At 53.8% G+C, this 14,300-nt stretch overlaps 1 protein-coding gene across 5 annotated transcripts; it reads right to left on the reverse strand.

Moving 5' to 3' along the window:
* Window positions 1–2,166: 2,166 nt before the first annotated feature.
* Window positions 2,167–10,841, reverse strand: MOB3C (MOB kinase activator 3C). 5 transcript variants are annotated; one of them, XM_059374638.1, is made up of 5 exons: window positions 10,664–10,841; window positions 9,508–9,679; window positions 6,887–7,355; window positions 4,626–4,828; window positions 2,167–4,092 (listed from the first exon to the last, which is right to left on the reverse strand). In XM_059374638.1, the coding sequence occupies exons 3-5, from the start codon at window positions 7,302–7,304 to the stop codon at window positions 4,063–4,065; spliced, it is 651 nt and encodes a 216-aa protein (XP_059230621.1). In that variant the 5' UTR covers window positions 7,305–7,355; window positions 9,508–9,679; window positions 10,664–10,841; the 3' UTR covers window positions 2,167–4,062. The 5 variants fall into 5 exon arrangements, with proteins under 5 accessions (XP_059230621.1, XP_059230620.1, XP_059230619.1 ...); XM_059374637.1 differs by having other exon boundaries at window positions 10,660–10,841; XM_059374636.1 differs by lacking the exon at window positions 9,508–9,679.
* Window positions 10,842–14,300: the final 3,459 nt, after the last annotated feature.

Here is a 14,300-nt window from a genome sequence, read left to right on the forward strand (position 1 = left end):
TGAAATGTTAGTAAAATATCCCTTCCCTGTCTGTCTCAGGATTGTTATGTGGGTTTGGTGAGCACTGCTGATAGAGCCCCTTAGACTTCCATTCCACCATCCTGATAAAGCTTTGTTCCTTTCCCCTTCTGGGCTCAGTAGTCTCATCTGCATGATGGAAGGGAGTTTGGAACCAGAGAGTACATTCAGGAATTTGCTACATTTCTCAGTCTGGGTGAAGGCTGGAAAGGGGGCCTTCTCCCAAGCTTCTGCGCTGAGTCACTTCGAGAATCCCTCAGTCCAATCCAAAGGCCCCTGTATATCCTGACCTCTCCCACCCATCACCTTCTAGGCCCACTCAAGCTTCATGTCTTCGGTGGGCATGCTAGCCTATTCCTCTCTCTGTTTCCCTGAATATCAAAATAGCCAGCTGGTCCTGAGTCTCTCAGGTCTATGTTTCAGTCCAGATTCTTCAAACTGCTATGTCTCTAAGTACATAGTTCAGTTAATATTAGATGAGGGCTCTGGAGGATTCAGAGAAGGGTTCCAGGAGGGCTCCCCCAAATCAGGTAGACCTCCACTGATTCAGTGGCTCCCTTCACCATGCGCTACATATAGCTCTGGGGGTGGTACAGTGGGAATGACAGCAGAAAACCTCAAAGCAGCTACAGTATTCATCAGGGCCAAGAATGGCGGGGTATCCTTTACTCAAAAGTAGATGTTCTACCCCAAAATGGGAAGAGTGCCTTGCTTCCACCTCATTCCCTGCTCTAAATACTTTTATGGATCTTGAACAAACAGGAAAACAAAGCCTTCTGCTGTGGCTGCCCAACCAAACTGGCCCTCTACCCCCAACACACAGGACCCTCTCCTGCTAAGTTTTGCCCTGTGGGGTAGGGGAAATGCCTGCTTTCCTCTGGCTTACTGCAGCCCAACTCTCTATTCGTATATCCTCCTTTTTCTCCACCTTTGTCCAGTCTTCTCTGAGCATCCTGCTCTGAATTTCTCAGAGCAATTTTGTGATGTCTTCCAGATATAGTCAGACGTTCCCACCTTAAGAGCAGGACTTGGTCACACGGTTCTGAGATAAATTTACCTTCCTGCCACAGTATATTCCAAAACAACTATGAGTGCAGAGCCTGAACTTTGAGTCTGAACTGTCCAGTCATTCAGGAGGTAAAGGTGACCTGGCACAGGAGGTGTGCAAGCAGGGCTGCCTTTTAGGATGGTAGGCTGGGCTCCTCTGGTAAGCCAGAATAAAGAAGGGCAGAGTGGAGGGCTTTCCAGATTCTAAAGCAGTGAAAGCACGGATACAGGGCACCAGGAAGGGAGCCAGGCAGCTAGCCAAAGACAGACCTGCTTTGGTAAGCTATGACACGTCAAGCATTTAGAACTGTGTCTGATACATAATGAGTGTTAGCTATTACTGTTATGACTGCAGACTGTGAGTAATGAAGGAGCTCAGAGGTCAGTCAGTCCCTCACTTCCACACCTGGACATGAAACAGACTGGGAATGGACCCCAGGCCTCTACTTCCCAGGAGAGCCACTGCACAAAGCCAGCCTATCTCCCCCGTAGGAAGAGGAAAGAGCTCTAGGTGGCCTATGGCTGACTCTTGTCTGGGCAACTGGTGGGTGAGAGACAGTGGAATCACAGCAAGACCTGTGCTAAGGGGCTCAGATGTCTTCTGAGGAATAAGCTCAGAAGTCAGCCCATGTCTTACCACCCTCACTTTGAGCTCTAACCAGCACCCAATAAACAGTCTTTTCTTGAGAAAGGCTTCCCTTGCTGTGATTAGGGTTAGGACTATATTTCTGCCTGTCCCTTGACCCATTTGCTCCAATAAACCACACAGGCTAAGGACTCGGGGTGAGAACAGCCATGCCAGGGAACCTGAGCTGAAACAAGCAAAGACTCCCAAGAGACTGAATTCCACGAAGCAAGGGCCAGGCCTCCCTACTCCTAAACGAAGCCAGAAATTCTGGGTCCAGAATTCCCAGAGTCCTGGGAAAACCTTGGTATCTCCACCCTGGAAAGCTAGGCCAGACACGACGATACCAGCCAGCCCTCCCCATGGCCTGGGATCTCAGGACAAAAAGCCCTCCCTTCTCCATTCTGGCCCAGTTCCCTTCTCAGCCTGCCCAGGAGCCATGTGGCATCCAGACCACAGCTGCCCACCAGGGCCGCTTCAGTTTGCCTCCTTTATTTTACCAAAAATAACAATAATAAACTCTTCCCTCTGTTTCACAAAAATAGATTTCCCGTCTCCCCACCCCCTCCGCAGTCAGCACTGGCCATAGCCTGGAACCCATCTTCCAATCCACAGTCCTCCCCAAGGGAATCTCTGATCCCTGGACCCCACCCTACCCCAGAGCCTCTGGTGAAGTTGCTGGGTCAGTGTTTGCCTCTGGAACTTCTCCAGAGGCAGCAGTGTGGGGTCAGCTGGCCCGCCCAGGAGCCCCATCTGCTTCCTCAGAGATCAGGCAGCTGCTGGGCCATGGAGAGGGGGGTAATTTTGGAGGCTTGGCTCAGCATACAGCCTTAGCAGACCCGAGGGGCAGTGGGGCACTCTGATATCACTAGAAATCCTTGCTCAAAGCAGGAACAGTTGTGCTCTAGAGAGGGGCTGTCAAACCCTCTTTCCACATGCAGTTCATTTCCCTGTGTAGCAATCTGCAAGCCCCGGGGTGGGAGTCAGGACCTGGGGTTTCTACTCCAGCTCCACAAAAGCCTTGCAGGGAGGTCTTGGATAGTTTCTCTCTCCCTCCTGCTTTCAGCTTCCTCCTATGTAAAGAGATGATTCTATGAGATTGGATGATCCCCAGGCCCTTTCTGGCTCTCCATGCTGGCCTCCCAGTGTAGTAGAGTCTGGTGGGTCGGGCCCAGGGCTGGGCACGGCGGTATGGAGTAATGGAGTGTCAAATGAACATCCCATGTTCTCTGTGGAAAGCTGTCCGACCAGCTGGAATGTCTCGGGGATGGCTCGGGGAGGAGGCAGGTCCTTGCAAGATAAGGGGCTTTCCAAGCCTGGAAGAGTCCATTCGCTAGCAATACATCTTCCCTGTCCGAGGATGGGATACAAGTCTCCAGGGTTTCCGAATTCAAGTTCCTCTAGCTTCTTGGGCTAGGGGATTATCTTGCACTGGGCTTCAGATCCTGAGAGCCAAGTCTACAGATTCTGGGAGCTAGACTGGAGTGTATGATTCCCAATTTAAGGACCAGAGGACCTATGTGGGCATGAGGGATCATCCCCAGCCCTCTGGAGGCTGTCTATAATCAGGCTTTCCTGGAGGCAAAGGGGTGAGTAAAATAACAGTTCCTGGGCATCTCTGGCTAAGCAGATCAGAACCTCTGTCTGTAGGGGGCCAAGGGTTTAGGTACTCAGGGCAGGACTCCTTTCTTACATCCCCACAGCTCCCCAGAATTCATGCTTACGGAAGCTGGTAGCCTGAAGGTTCAAATAGAGAGCTACATCTACAATCATATTTTGTGCACTCACACACATGGCCAGACCACTGACCTGCCATCCCTTGCACAGTGGTCACTGTCTGGTGGTCCTAACCCCTCCTTCCCTCCATTCTTCTACTTACCTCACATTTATGGAAGGTCTAGTATGTGCCAGGGAGGGTCTAAAGCAGCTGGCTCTTACAGCCACATCCCACAGTGAAAATCACATGCTCTCACACACTCACACAGAGTCATCTGCGCTTACTCACACACAGTGTGCTTACGCTCTTGTACCTTTCTCACTATTGCTCAGCCACACCCACATGCCCCACACTGGCATGGGAACCGCCAAGGAAGGGTCAAGTACCGGGGCAGAAACCCAACCCATCCCACCCTTAGACTTCATCTGGAGGTGCAGCTCCTTCTGTCCTTTTTCTTCTGCCCCTCCTCCTCCATTCATAAGCAGTCAGGGAGCATATGGGTAGACTCCTGAGAACCACAAGTCCAGCGGCTTGGTGTGTGCAGAGGGGTCCCAGGGACTTCAGGTTCCTCTGCCACCAGATTCCTGAGGGTCTTCTCCCCAGCTACTCTGTGTTCTGATGATCCACAGGACAGGCAACAACTCCAGGCTTGGGCTCAGTGACAGATCCGCTCTGTCATCTCCCTCTGCAGAAACAGAAGGTAGGTAGGGCTCAGTCAGAGTTCTACCAGGCAGCCCCTTCCCAAACCCTGAGGCCTGGCTGTTCTGCCTGAATCCAGCCCCTTCCTGCCCTCCCCCACCCCAACCCCAGGATGCAGATCTGAGTCTATAAATGGAGACTAGAATGAATTCTCTATTAAAGTACAGAATCAGGGCGCCTGGGTGGCTAAGTGGGTTAAAGCCTCTGCCTGCGGCTCAGGTCATGATCCCAGGGTCCTGGGATCAAGCCCCACATCAGGTTCTCTGCTCAGCGGGGAGCCTGCTTCCCCCTCTCTCTCTGCCTGCCTCTCTGTCTATTTGTGATCTCTCTCTCTGTTAAATAAATAAATAAAATCTTTAAAAAAAATAAATAAAGTACAGAATCCATGGTTCCGTGAATTGCCTTCCCCTAATTTATCTATGTGGGTATTGGGTTTTTTGAAAGTAGGTAGCCTTTGGATCTGAAAACTTGGTGGCTAGCCCTGGGAAGGAGGGGAGGGCAGCAGGGGCCTGGCCTCACCAGCGGCTCCAGCTCCCTCTGGTCCACCAGGCTGAACTCTCGGATGAAGTAGTAGAAGTGCTTGTAGCAGGTGTTGACATGTGCTTCGGCCCCCATGCTGAGGATGCTGTCGAAGTGGTGGATGTAGACATGGACAAAGACCCGGAAGAGGCGGGTCAGGATCTTGGTGCAGACCTGCTGGAAGTTCTTGGGGAAGGGAACTCCTAGGAGGTGGGAACAGGCAGAAGTGGGGGCATCAGCAGCCTAGGAATGAACTGCTGCCCAACCTGCCCTTCCTGCCACAGGCACCCTTCACCCAGGATGGTTAGTTCCCTCCAGGGGACAGAAAGATCAGGGTCCCCTTTCTCCCTGCTTCCCCTCTAAAAGCACAGATCCCACTATGCCTTTCCCCTTTGAACTACGAATCATCTCCCAATTTTCCCATCACCTGGGGCCAGACCCTGCAATCATACGGGGGTCACTGACCAAGCTTTCTTCGACTGCAACATTAGTTATGCCCAGATTCCCCACAGAAATATGTGTGTCTATAGGTGCTGCCCTGTGATATCCTGGATATAATTCCAAGGAGAGTTTATCAACACCTCTGGTCCATTTTTAAAAACACAGGTCTTTGGGATTAAGTTCTAACTTCATGGCATGGTACCTGCTCAAAGCCTTTCATGATCTGACCCCAACCTCCTCAGCCAGCCCCACCCCAACTCCTTCCTCTTCATACCATTCATGCAGCAGTCCCCAAATTCCCCATCTTGAGAATAACAAAATCCTCAAGAAGTAGTTCAGATACCTCTCATCGCTTTAACTATTCAATAATACAAAGAGCCTTCCATCTTTGATCTGGGCCCTGTGCTGGGTCCTCTGCATCTTTTGCCTCCTATGATATGGGTACGGAAGCCCTCTAGGCATGATGGTGACTCCACTGGCCCAAGGCCATACTAGGAATTAGTACAGACTGGAGGCAGGATTACTTGCAGAGATAAACACCACAGCCCCTGCCCCACCTGGGAGAAGCTCCAGCATCTGTGAAAAAGACACCATTTCTGCAGTCCCCTGCACTCAGGGTAGAGATCTTGGTGACTATACCTTTTATTCTGCTATGGCAAAGCCATCCTCAGGGTTAAGGCACGGACACTTGGGGTGTCCTAGGCCTGGGGTTAAGGCTAGAAGGGAATAAGAGCCCAGACAAGGGCCCACACTGGTTCACCCTGCTTCACACAAGGCCTCACAGCTCTCAGGTGGGGTGGAGCCCGGCTTCCTTGTGAGCTCTTACAGGCCCAGTCCAGGATCCTCAGACTTGTCCTGACCACCTAGACTTGGGGGCCCGGACCCCAAGAGATCTGAGGTGCAGTTCTGAATCACTGATTCAGTGCACTGTCCCTCTGTTGGCCTCGGTTCCTCCTGTGTGAAAGGCGGATGCCCACTGTCAGGCCTGGTAGTACAGGAAATGGCAGGCCCCAGATGGGGAGGGGCTGTGAGCACTGAACTGTGACTCAGTTCCCAGCCTCCCTCAGAATTCAGACTTTTCCCCTCTGGGCTTGCCCACCCTGCCCCACCCGTCTCTGAGTCCTGTAGCCTTAACACGGAGGAGCAGGGGGCCAGGTGGGGGTGACGATGCTGTGATGGATACGGTGTCATGCCTGCTCAGCTCCTGGGCCCACACCTGCTCTTGCTGCCCTGGGATGAGGAAACCAGGCTGGTGTGACATCACTCAGCCCCTCTCGCCACCCTCACCAGGCTGTCCAGCTGAGATAAGGAAAGGCCCTATGGCGTGAGCCTAACAAGGAAAAATTCTGCCCTCAGACTCCTCTGAGATAGAGATCTAATCGGGCCCTCCCAATCCCCACCCCCTTCTCTTTCCTGGAGGGAAGAGTCAGAACTAACAGGAGGTTGCAAGTCAGTCAGCCCAGGCAGGGTGATGGGCTAGGAGCACCTAGATGCATCTCTTCAAGAAGGTTCCAAGAATCACAGTGGTCTTGGCCAGGGTGGCTCCCGGAGGGACATTTAAGCTTTTGATAAGAAGAGTCCCAAGCTTTGAGTCAGGCAGTCCCAGCTCAAGATGCCCCATCTTGAGCAGACACTGAACCTCCCTGAGGATCAGCTGCCTCTTCTACAAAATGGGGATGAAAATCATAACTGCCCCCCAACCCCAACCCCTTACAGAACTGCTATGGCAAACTAAACGCCTCATCTGTAGAATGGGCTCTGGGGGCTCCCTCCCTCCCTGGCCGGGCCTGACTTGCCTGCTGGGCGGGGTCGTTACTCACCGACACGAGTGGGGAAGACGTCCTCATCATTGATGAGGCCCTCAATCCAGTCCATGAGCAAGGCCATGTAGCGCGGCGCCGAGAGCTTGGCGGGCCGCCGGTACTGGCGCTCGTCCTGCCAGCGGTACTCATAGCGGGGCCCGCCGGCCATGACCGGGCAGCTGCTTTCGCTGCAGCGCTCGGCCATGGTGCCGTAGATGAGGTTGATGCGGTTGAAGAAGTCCACCACATGCACAGCGATCCAGTCCTCGATGTTCTCCCCTGGTGGCAGCCTCACCACACTGCGCAGGTCCAGCCCTGACTTGAGTGATGCTTGCGCCTTCTTATATAGCTCGAAGCGCTGTGTGCCGGGCTCAAAGCGCTTCCGAGGCCGGAATGTCTTGTCCTTAGCGAACACCTGCTTCAGGCACAGTGCCATGGCTGGGCTGGGCGGCTGGCCAGGTGTCCAGGGGTGGGACCTGTGGATGGCCTGCCAGGGCCAAGGGCACAGAGGGAGCTTGGTGGTCAGGTCTTCATGGAAAAGCTTTGACTCCCTGACACATCATTTCCCTCATGCCCTCAGCTTTGGGCCTGTCTCTAAAGCCTTTGCCTGGAGTTTAAACCCTCCCCATCCCCAGGGCCAGGGCTCCTGCCCTGTCTCCAGGCTACCCTTGCTCCCCCTGCCAAGTGGCCTCAGCTCTCCTGTCTCATGTTGTTTCCTCTCCCCTCTTGCTGCATCTCACAGAGGTCTGGGCCTGGGATCCAAACAGGTGCTCATCTGACTTCTTGTCGCCCACTGGAGAGGTGTGGGGAGGCTTCCTGCAGGCCACCAGTAGGTGGGAACCTGGATGAAACGCCCCCGGGGCTGCCCCATGGCAGCGTGGGAGAGCCTGGCTGCATTGTGCTGGGGGTCTGTGTAGGGGCAAGGCCCCGCCTTCAGCTTCCTCTGGGATATCCCGTAGTCCATCCGGACACCGGGGATTCCCAGGGAGCAGGAGGGACTTTTCTACCAAAAATGTACTTTCCTTTTATTACCCTGAAAGAGGAAAGGGCCCTCATAGGGCCAGCTGGGTGAACTTTGAGTGTGGCTACAGGCCCTGGAAGAGAGGGGGAGGTGGCAGGTCCAGATGGGGGCCACTTCCTCTGACAGTGGCTAGAGATCCTTCCCCACAAAGCCAGCCTCCTCCAGCCCCAAACCAGAATAAGCCAGTGGCCTCTCCCCCTGCTCTGGACAGTACATGTTCTGTGAGTACTGACGATGCACCTGACATGGGGAGGAAGGAGAATGCAGTCAGATCTACCCAGCTGGGCCTTTCTAGAATTCAGAAAAATCTTGTTTTGCCTCTCAGATGGAGGGATCCCAGACTCAGAACAGACTTTGGAACAGCAGTCAGAGCTTCAGGCTTGGAGGCAGGAGTCCTGGATTCTAGTCTCAGCTCTACCAAGGCCGGGTGACCACCAGAGCAAGCACGAGTCTGACCCATACAATGTCCTGGGTCAGGCAGGTAGAGGCCAGTTTTCTGGGACTCATGTGGTAGTCATCTCACCTCCCCTGTCGGTGTGTGAGCCCTTGGGAAAGGTGGACCCAGGACCCGCTGAGGCCAGAATTTAGCCACAGACAGAGGGCTAAGGCTGAGTTGTAGGCTAAGTATTGAGCTATGACTCCCAGCTGACCTCTGACCTGGCCCTGACCCCGGCCAATCTGAGTCCTGACTCTAGCCCTAAACTGAGGCTGATACAACCACAAACAAAGCCTTGTCTTAACTTCAGAGCTGACATAGGAGCACTTAACCTTCTCACATCTCTTATAATGCTGGGGCAGGATGGAGGGGAAGGAACGAGGCGACAGTTGGAAGGAGGTGTCATGTCAGACAACAAGTAAGGCCAGAGGAGAAGTCTGGAACAAGGAATCTTCCCTGTATCCATAACAGGCAGGCCAGGATGGGAATGGTCAAGTAAATGAGAGGTGTTTGGAGAGCAGGGGCAGGTCTCCTGGCAGGATCTTGTTCTCTTGAAAAGATCCCTCAAATATGTGGAATGTCATCTCATCCATTCCTTGATCCTTGACTTCTACTCAGAGAAGTCCCCAGTGTGGAGGCTGAGTTTCCTGACCCCAGAGGAGATTTCCACACTTCATATACCACCTGTATTCCAAACTCTGCTTGGGGCGGGTGCTTCCAAAACCACTCCCACTGTGTGGTTCGGTGGGGTTCCTGGTTCTCCTCCTTTGCATAGCCCCCTTTAGGGACAGTTACCAATAATCATCACCTCACCCTATCTTTCCTGCCCACTTCCCTCCTCCAAGAGCCCCCTCTCCACCAGCTCAGTGCTGTTGCTTGTTGCGTGATCCCTGAACCTATCCCCACCCTCCTGCCACTGTGTGTTTTGTCACACTGGTCTCTTTGTCTGACTATACATGGTCGGGTTGAACGTTATCTCCTCCCACAGCCCCCTCTACCAAACCCAGATATCTTTCTCCTGGGGGGCAGGGGAGGCTGCTCTTTGGCCACTGCTGTCCCTCCCCTCCACCCAGCCTCCAGCCTAGGTCAGGGCCTGGCATATAGTTGATGCTCAGGGTTTAAGTAAAGCTTAGAATCCAGAACTGCAGAGTTGCAAGAGCCCTGAGAAATCAACTAACTAACCCACTTCTTGCAGAGATGGGGAAACTGAGGCCTTCTTCCTGAGGAGCCACCATTCACAAAGCAAGTTACTGGCGGGGGATCTCCAAGGGCACAACTGGGAACTGGGATAAGGTGGGGCTCAGTCCATCACAATGAGTAAAGGACCATTTTCTTGTGCTGGCTGGTCACTGGTCTGGTTGGAGGTAAGGGGAAAAGAGGGAAGTGACTGGAAAGGGGAAGCATGTTCCCACCAATTAGACCAACCTAATTCCTGTTCCCTCACATGCTGAACCTCCCCCAACCCCCCCACAGCACCCTGAGTGTCCTGACCAGTGAGCTAGACTCCCACCATCTGGCTACAGAATTTCAAGACCTGGGTCTTTGCCCTGGGTCTTTCCCCAAGCTTCAGGAAGCGGAGGGGGTAATCTCTACAAACAACTTGCCACTTGTTTCTTCGCTTTCCACTCCCATGCCCTTATTTGGGTTTCCTTCCCTCAAAAAACCTCTGTTCCCTCCCCAAACTAGGGCCATTTCAGCCTCTTAGCCCCGCCCCTTTCCTAACTCTGGGTATCCTTATACTCCTAAAGTGCCCAGGGATGGCTCACTCCCTGGGTGGGCATCTGGGTTTCCCAAATGAAGACCAGAGTAGCCCTGCCTGTTTCTGACTTTAGCCCCCCACCCCTCCGCCAGGGCCACACCTGCCGCTCCCCAGGCCTGGCCCAGGATCTTGGCAGAGGTCTGGCCCCAGTTTGAACCAAGAATGCAGCCTCTGCCTACGCGACGTGAGTGTGCGCGTGCGCCCTGAGGGCAGAGGTCCAAGAGCAAAGTAGAGACGGGACTCTGTCCAGCGGCGCTCGGTCCCCCGCGTCCACCCCTAGGCCGCCCCCGGACGCCCTGACCCCCACTCGCCCAGCTGCCGGGACAGACCGGTGATAGGACCCAGAGGCGCAGACCTGACGTTTCCGCTCCCGAAGACACGCCCCCCTCCAACTCCGCCACCCCCAACCCGGACTTTCGGAGCTCGGAGCCTCGGACCCCGGACCGAGCGCCGCGGCCAGCCTGCCTTGGGGCGGGGGTCGCCTCCGGACGGAGCCACGCCGGGACAGCCGCAGAAATGAAAGTGGCAGCGAAGCTGGGCCGTGCGCCGGCGGGGGCGCGGGCGCTCTCACTCACTCACGGGGACCGCCTCGGTCCTCCTCTGGCCGCAGGGTCACATCCTCGGCGCGCCGGGTCGCCTTCTCCTCCGGTCCTCCGGCTGGGCCGGTTCTCTCTCTTGTCCGCCTGCCCTCCTGCGCGCCCGGCCGGGCCGCGGTCGCCCTCCGCCCCCGCGGCGTCGCCGGCTCCGCCCCCGCCCTCCCGGCCCCGGCAGCGCCTCGGCCTCCCGGCGGGGAAGGGGCGGGGAAAGGGGACCCCCTCCCAGTGCACAGACGCACTCCCGCCTTTCCGGAAAGTCCGAAGCGTGCTCCCAGCTTCCCTCTGGGCAAAGGACTGACTGAGCAGCGGGCTCTGGCTGTATTTCCTCGGACTTTGACACAGAGGCAGCCTCAGCTTCCTCGACTGTAAAATGGGAACAGATCCAGTCCCTGTGTGGAGCAGAAGCAAAGGGGCTGCTAAATAATGGTGGTTTCCTTGTCCTCCTAGGATAATCTGTGGCCCATTTGTGTCTGAGCTCAATCAGGGATCAGGGCTGCCCTCTCCACTCCCATACCCTCATATCCTGGCCTAGTGCCTGGCACATAACAGGCCCTTAATGTCAATTTGTTGGGTACATGAAGGCTTTGGGAAACACAAGCTGAGCTCCTCACCCAGCACTGAAGGGACTGGCCCTGAAGAGTGCTCAGGTGGCAGACTTTCACCTGGCCAGGGCTGGGGTCTTCGCTCAGGTTGGGCAGATTCTCCTCACCAAAGTCACCCCATTTCCCCTGAAAGGTCTGCCCGGTTTGGAATATCTTATTTACCGCCTTTCTTCTGAAATCCAAACCTTTAAGACCCGATCTGCTCTCTTTTTTCAGTTTAGGTTCCTCCCCTGGGGGCAGACAGACATCCCAAACCAGTACTCAAGTCAGGATAGCCCCTAGGCCCAGAGATCAGTTGGCTGATTCTGTCCTGGGATGGGAGGGAAGATTAGAGGCTTTCTAGGGTGGGAGGACCAAGGCAGAGAGACAGGCTACAGAAGTCACTCGGGAAGGCTGCAGAAGGTGAGCAGGTGTGGAGTGGGGGGAGGGTAGACATTTACTATTGCACTGATGTCCCCACTGGGCTCTTCTTGTGTCTGGATCTTTTGTTTGCTTGATGTTATGAGAACAGACTGAATCCCTAGGAATCTCAGCTCATAGAACTGAAGATTCATTCTTTTGTTAAGCACCTAGTTTTTTGCCCCAGTCCAAAGTCCAGTTTTTTTTCTCTCTCTCTCTTTTTTTTTCTGATGTCTGAGTCTTCACTCTGTCCCAAATCCCCTGAAAGTGAATAATTACATGCTCTCGTGTATGCAGAAGGAATTCTAATCTAGTCCTTCATCTGTTTGCTATCCTAATCAATACCCTTTCTGTGCCCTGAAAGAGGAACAGGTGGTGAAGCTGACCCTGTTGCTGACCTCAGGTGCCGACAAGTTAGTGGTAGGGACAACACACAGAGAGAGATAACACCAGGTCAGAGCTCAGTCATCACAAAACCGGCAGAGAACCGTGTTCTCATCTCGGTGAGAGGACGGTTAGGGACTGCTGGCAAGCACTTTGTGTGCATGGGGTTAGCCACAGGAAGCACATGGAACACTCAAATTGGGCCCTTTGGGGAGAGTTTAAAGAAAGCACTATTTAGAGGTGGAGTCGGGGTGCAGGGAAACCACAGGGTTGGCATATCACTGAAGGGCTAGCAAGAGCATTCCTTTGTTATCTACCCCAGGCCGAAGCTGTCATCCCTAGTGAAGGGGTGCTGGGAGGGAGTGAAGCTGGGAGGTACAAGCAGGGGGCTACTGACTGGAGCTGTGGCCTGTTTGACCAGCATACCCAGCTCAGAGCAATCCTGGTGGAAAAGATGGGTGATAAATCCTATGGAAGCCCTGGGCCAGAGACTGTCTATGCAGCCCATAGAGGTGCGCATTCCGGGGCCTAGAGCTGGAGGGAGCTGGAGGGAGGAGGGTGCAGAGTGTACAGAGTGTAGCTGGAGAGGCAACGGAAGATAAATGCTTGGTACATGGGCCCAGAGATAGTGACTCCACAAAGGAAACAGAAACTGCTTATGCTTTCCTTATCATTCAGTTCTAAATATTTTGAAATTTCATTGTCATTTCCTCTTAAAACTCATGGATGATTTGGAAGTATGGTTTTAGTTTCTCAGTCTATGGGAGGTTTATATTTTTCTTGTTGACTTCTAATTATATTGCATTGTGGTTGGAGATCACGGTAAGATTCTTTGGAATGTGATGTGACTCCCTCTGTGGCTTTGTACATGGTTATTTGCTGTGCCTCTGAGCTGGGTTTTATAGGATGGGAAGGAGTTTGCCTGGTGAAGAGTGAAAAGCACAGACTCTTAGGTTGTGGGAAATAGAAATGATCCATTCTGAAGGCACTTCAGAAGTTCCCAGCTCATCCGCAGAGCTCCCTGGTGTCTGCCTTAACACAAGCTGACAGGCTGGCAGGTGGGATGGGAGGCAGATGGAAGAGTTGGGAGAAGCCAGAGATGACCCCAGATCCCTCAAACATCTGTACCCTCTTCCTCTGGCTCTGGGCTAGAGAGACTGTGTTCTTCCTGGAGGCTTTGCAGGCACTAAGACCCAGACCCTGGAGGACAAGGTCCTGGCTATACCACATATTAGCTGTGTGACCCTCTCTGATGGTGGACATGTAGACCCCTCCCCTAAGTGCACACCCTCCAACCACTAGGGTTAGTTCCCAGTTAGTTAGCGGAGGTGAAAGTAAAGGTGGGGGGGGGCGTGGGGGGTTGTTCACCAGTGTCCCAGGCTCAGCCTTCCTACCCTCTTTACAGGACAGGCACTGGTCCCTGTCACTGTGTCCTGAGTGTAAGTGGCTCAAATAAGGCCCTGTCTCTGAAGAGTGGTGGAAGCCATCCAGGACCAAGGTGAGGACATTCTCTCTTCTACTGCACAGCCTGAGCCTGCGGTTCATCTAACTCTGGGTGGCAGCTGGGTTGTGGCTAGACCTAGGCACCTGCCCTGCTGTATGTCTGGGAAAGTCTCTGCCCCTCTCTGTGTCTGGGAAAACCTACTTTCCCCATTTGTACCACAAAGTATCTTCCAGCCACACCATTCCAAATGCCTTTTTAGGACCAACTTCCTGCTCTTGCTCCCATAGGCCTGTGCCCAGTAAGTCTGCTGATAAGGAGTGACCTCTCCCTGGGGACTCCCCCACCCTCCTGTGCCAGGAAACGCCCCCTCATTTGCACACTCCTCCCAGAATGAACTACTGTTTACACCCCCCCCTCCCTCACCCCACCAGGCATCTGGCAGCTTCTATAGCCTGATGGCACCAATCTTGCCTCACTCTCCCAAGAACAAGCTTCTATTTTGGCTTCTGCCCCTCCCCACCCAGAAGGCAAGATCTCTCATCCTGAGTCTTTCATCCTGGCACAGTGAGGAAAAAGTGAGGGATATGTGAAGGCAGTAAGAGGAATTGAGCTGACTTCCTTTAGCTTGAGGAAGACAAGGTTCAAGGGAATGTGACAGGGGAAGACAAGGTTGAAAAAGATTTAGGTTAAAATTCTGTGTGACTCTGGACAATATATTTCTTCTCTCCGAGTCTATTTAGTTCTCCTTCTGTAAAATAGAAACAACAATAATGCACGCTCCACAGAAGAGC

The sequence above is a fragment of the Mustela nigripes genome, chromosome 14, assembly GCF_022355385.1.
Source record: "Mustela nigripes isolate SB6536 chromosome 14, MUSNIG.SB6536, whole genome shotgun sequence".
NCBI lineage: Eukaryota > Metazoa > Chordata > Mammalia > Carnivora > Mustelidae > Mustela > Mustela nigripes.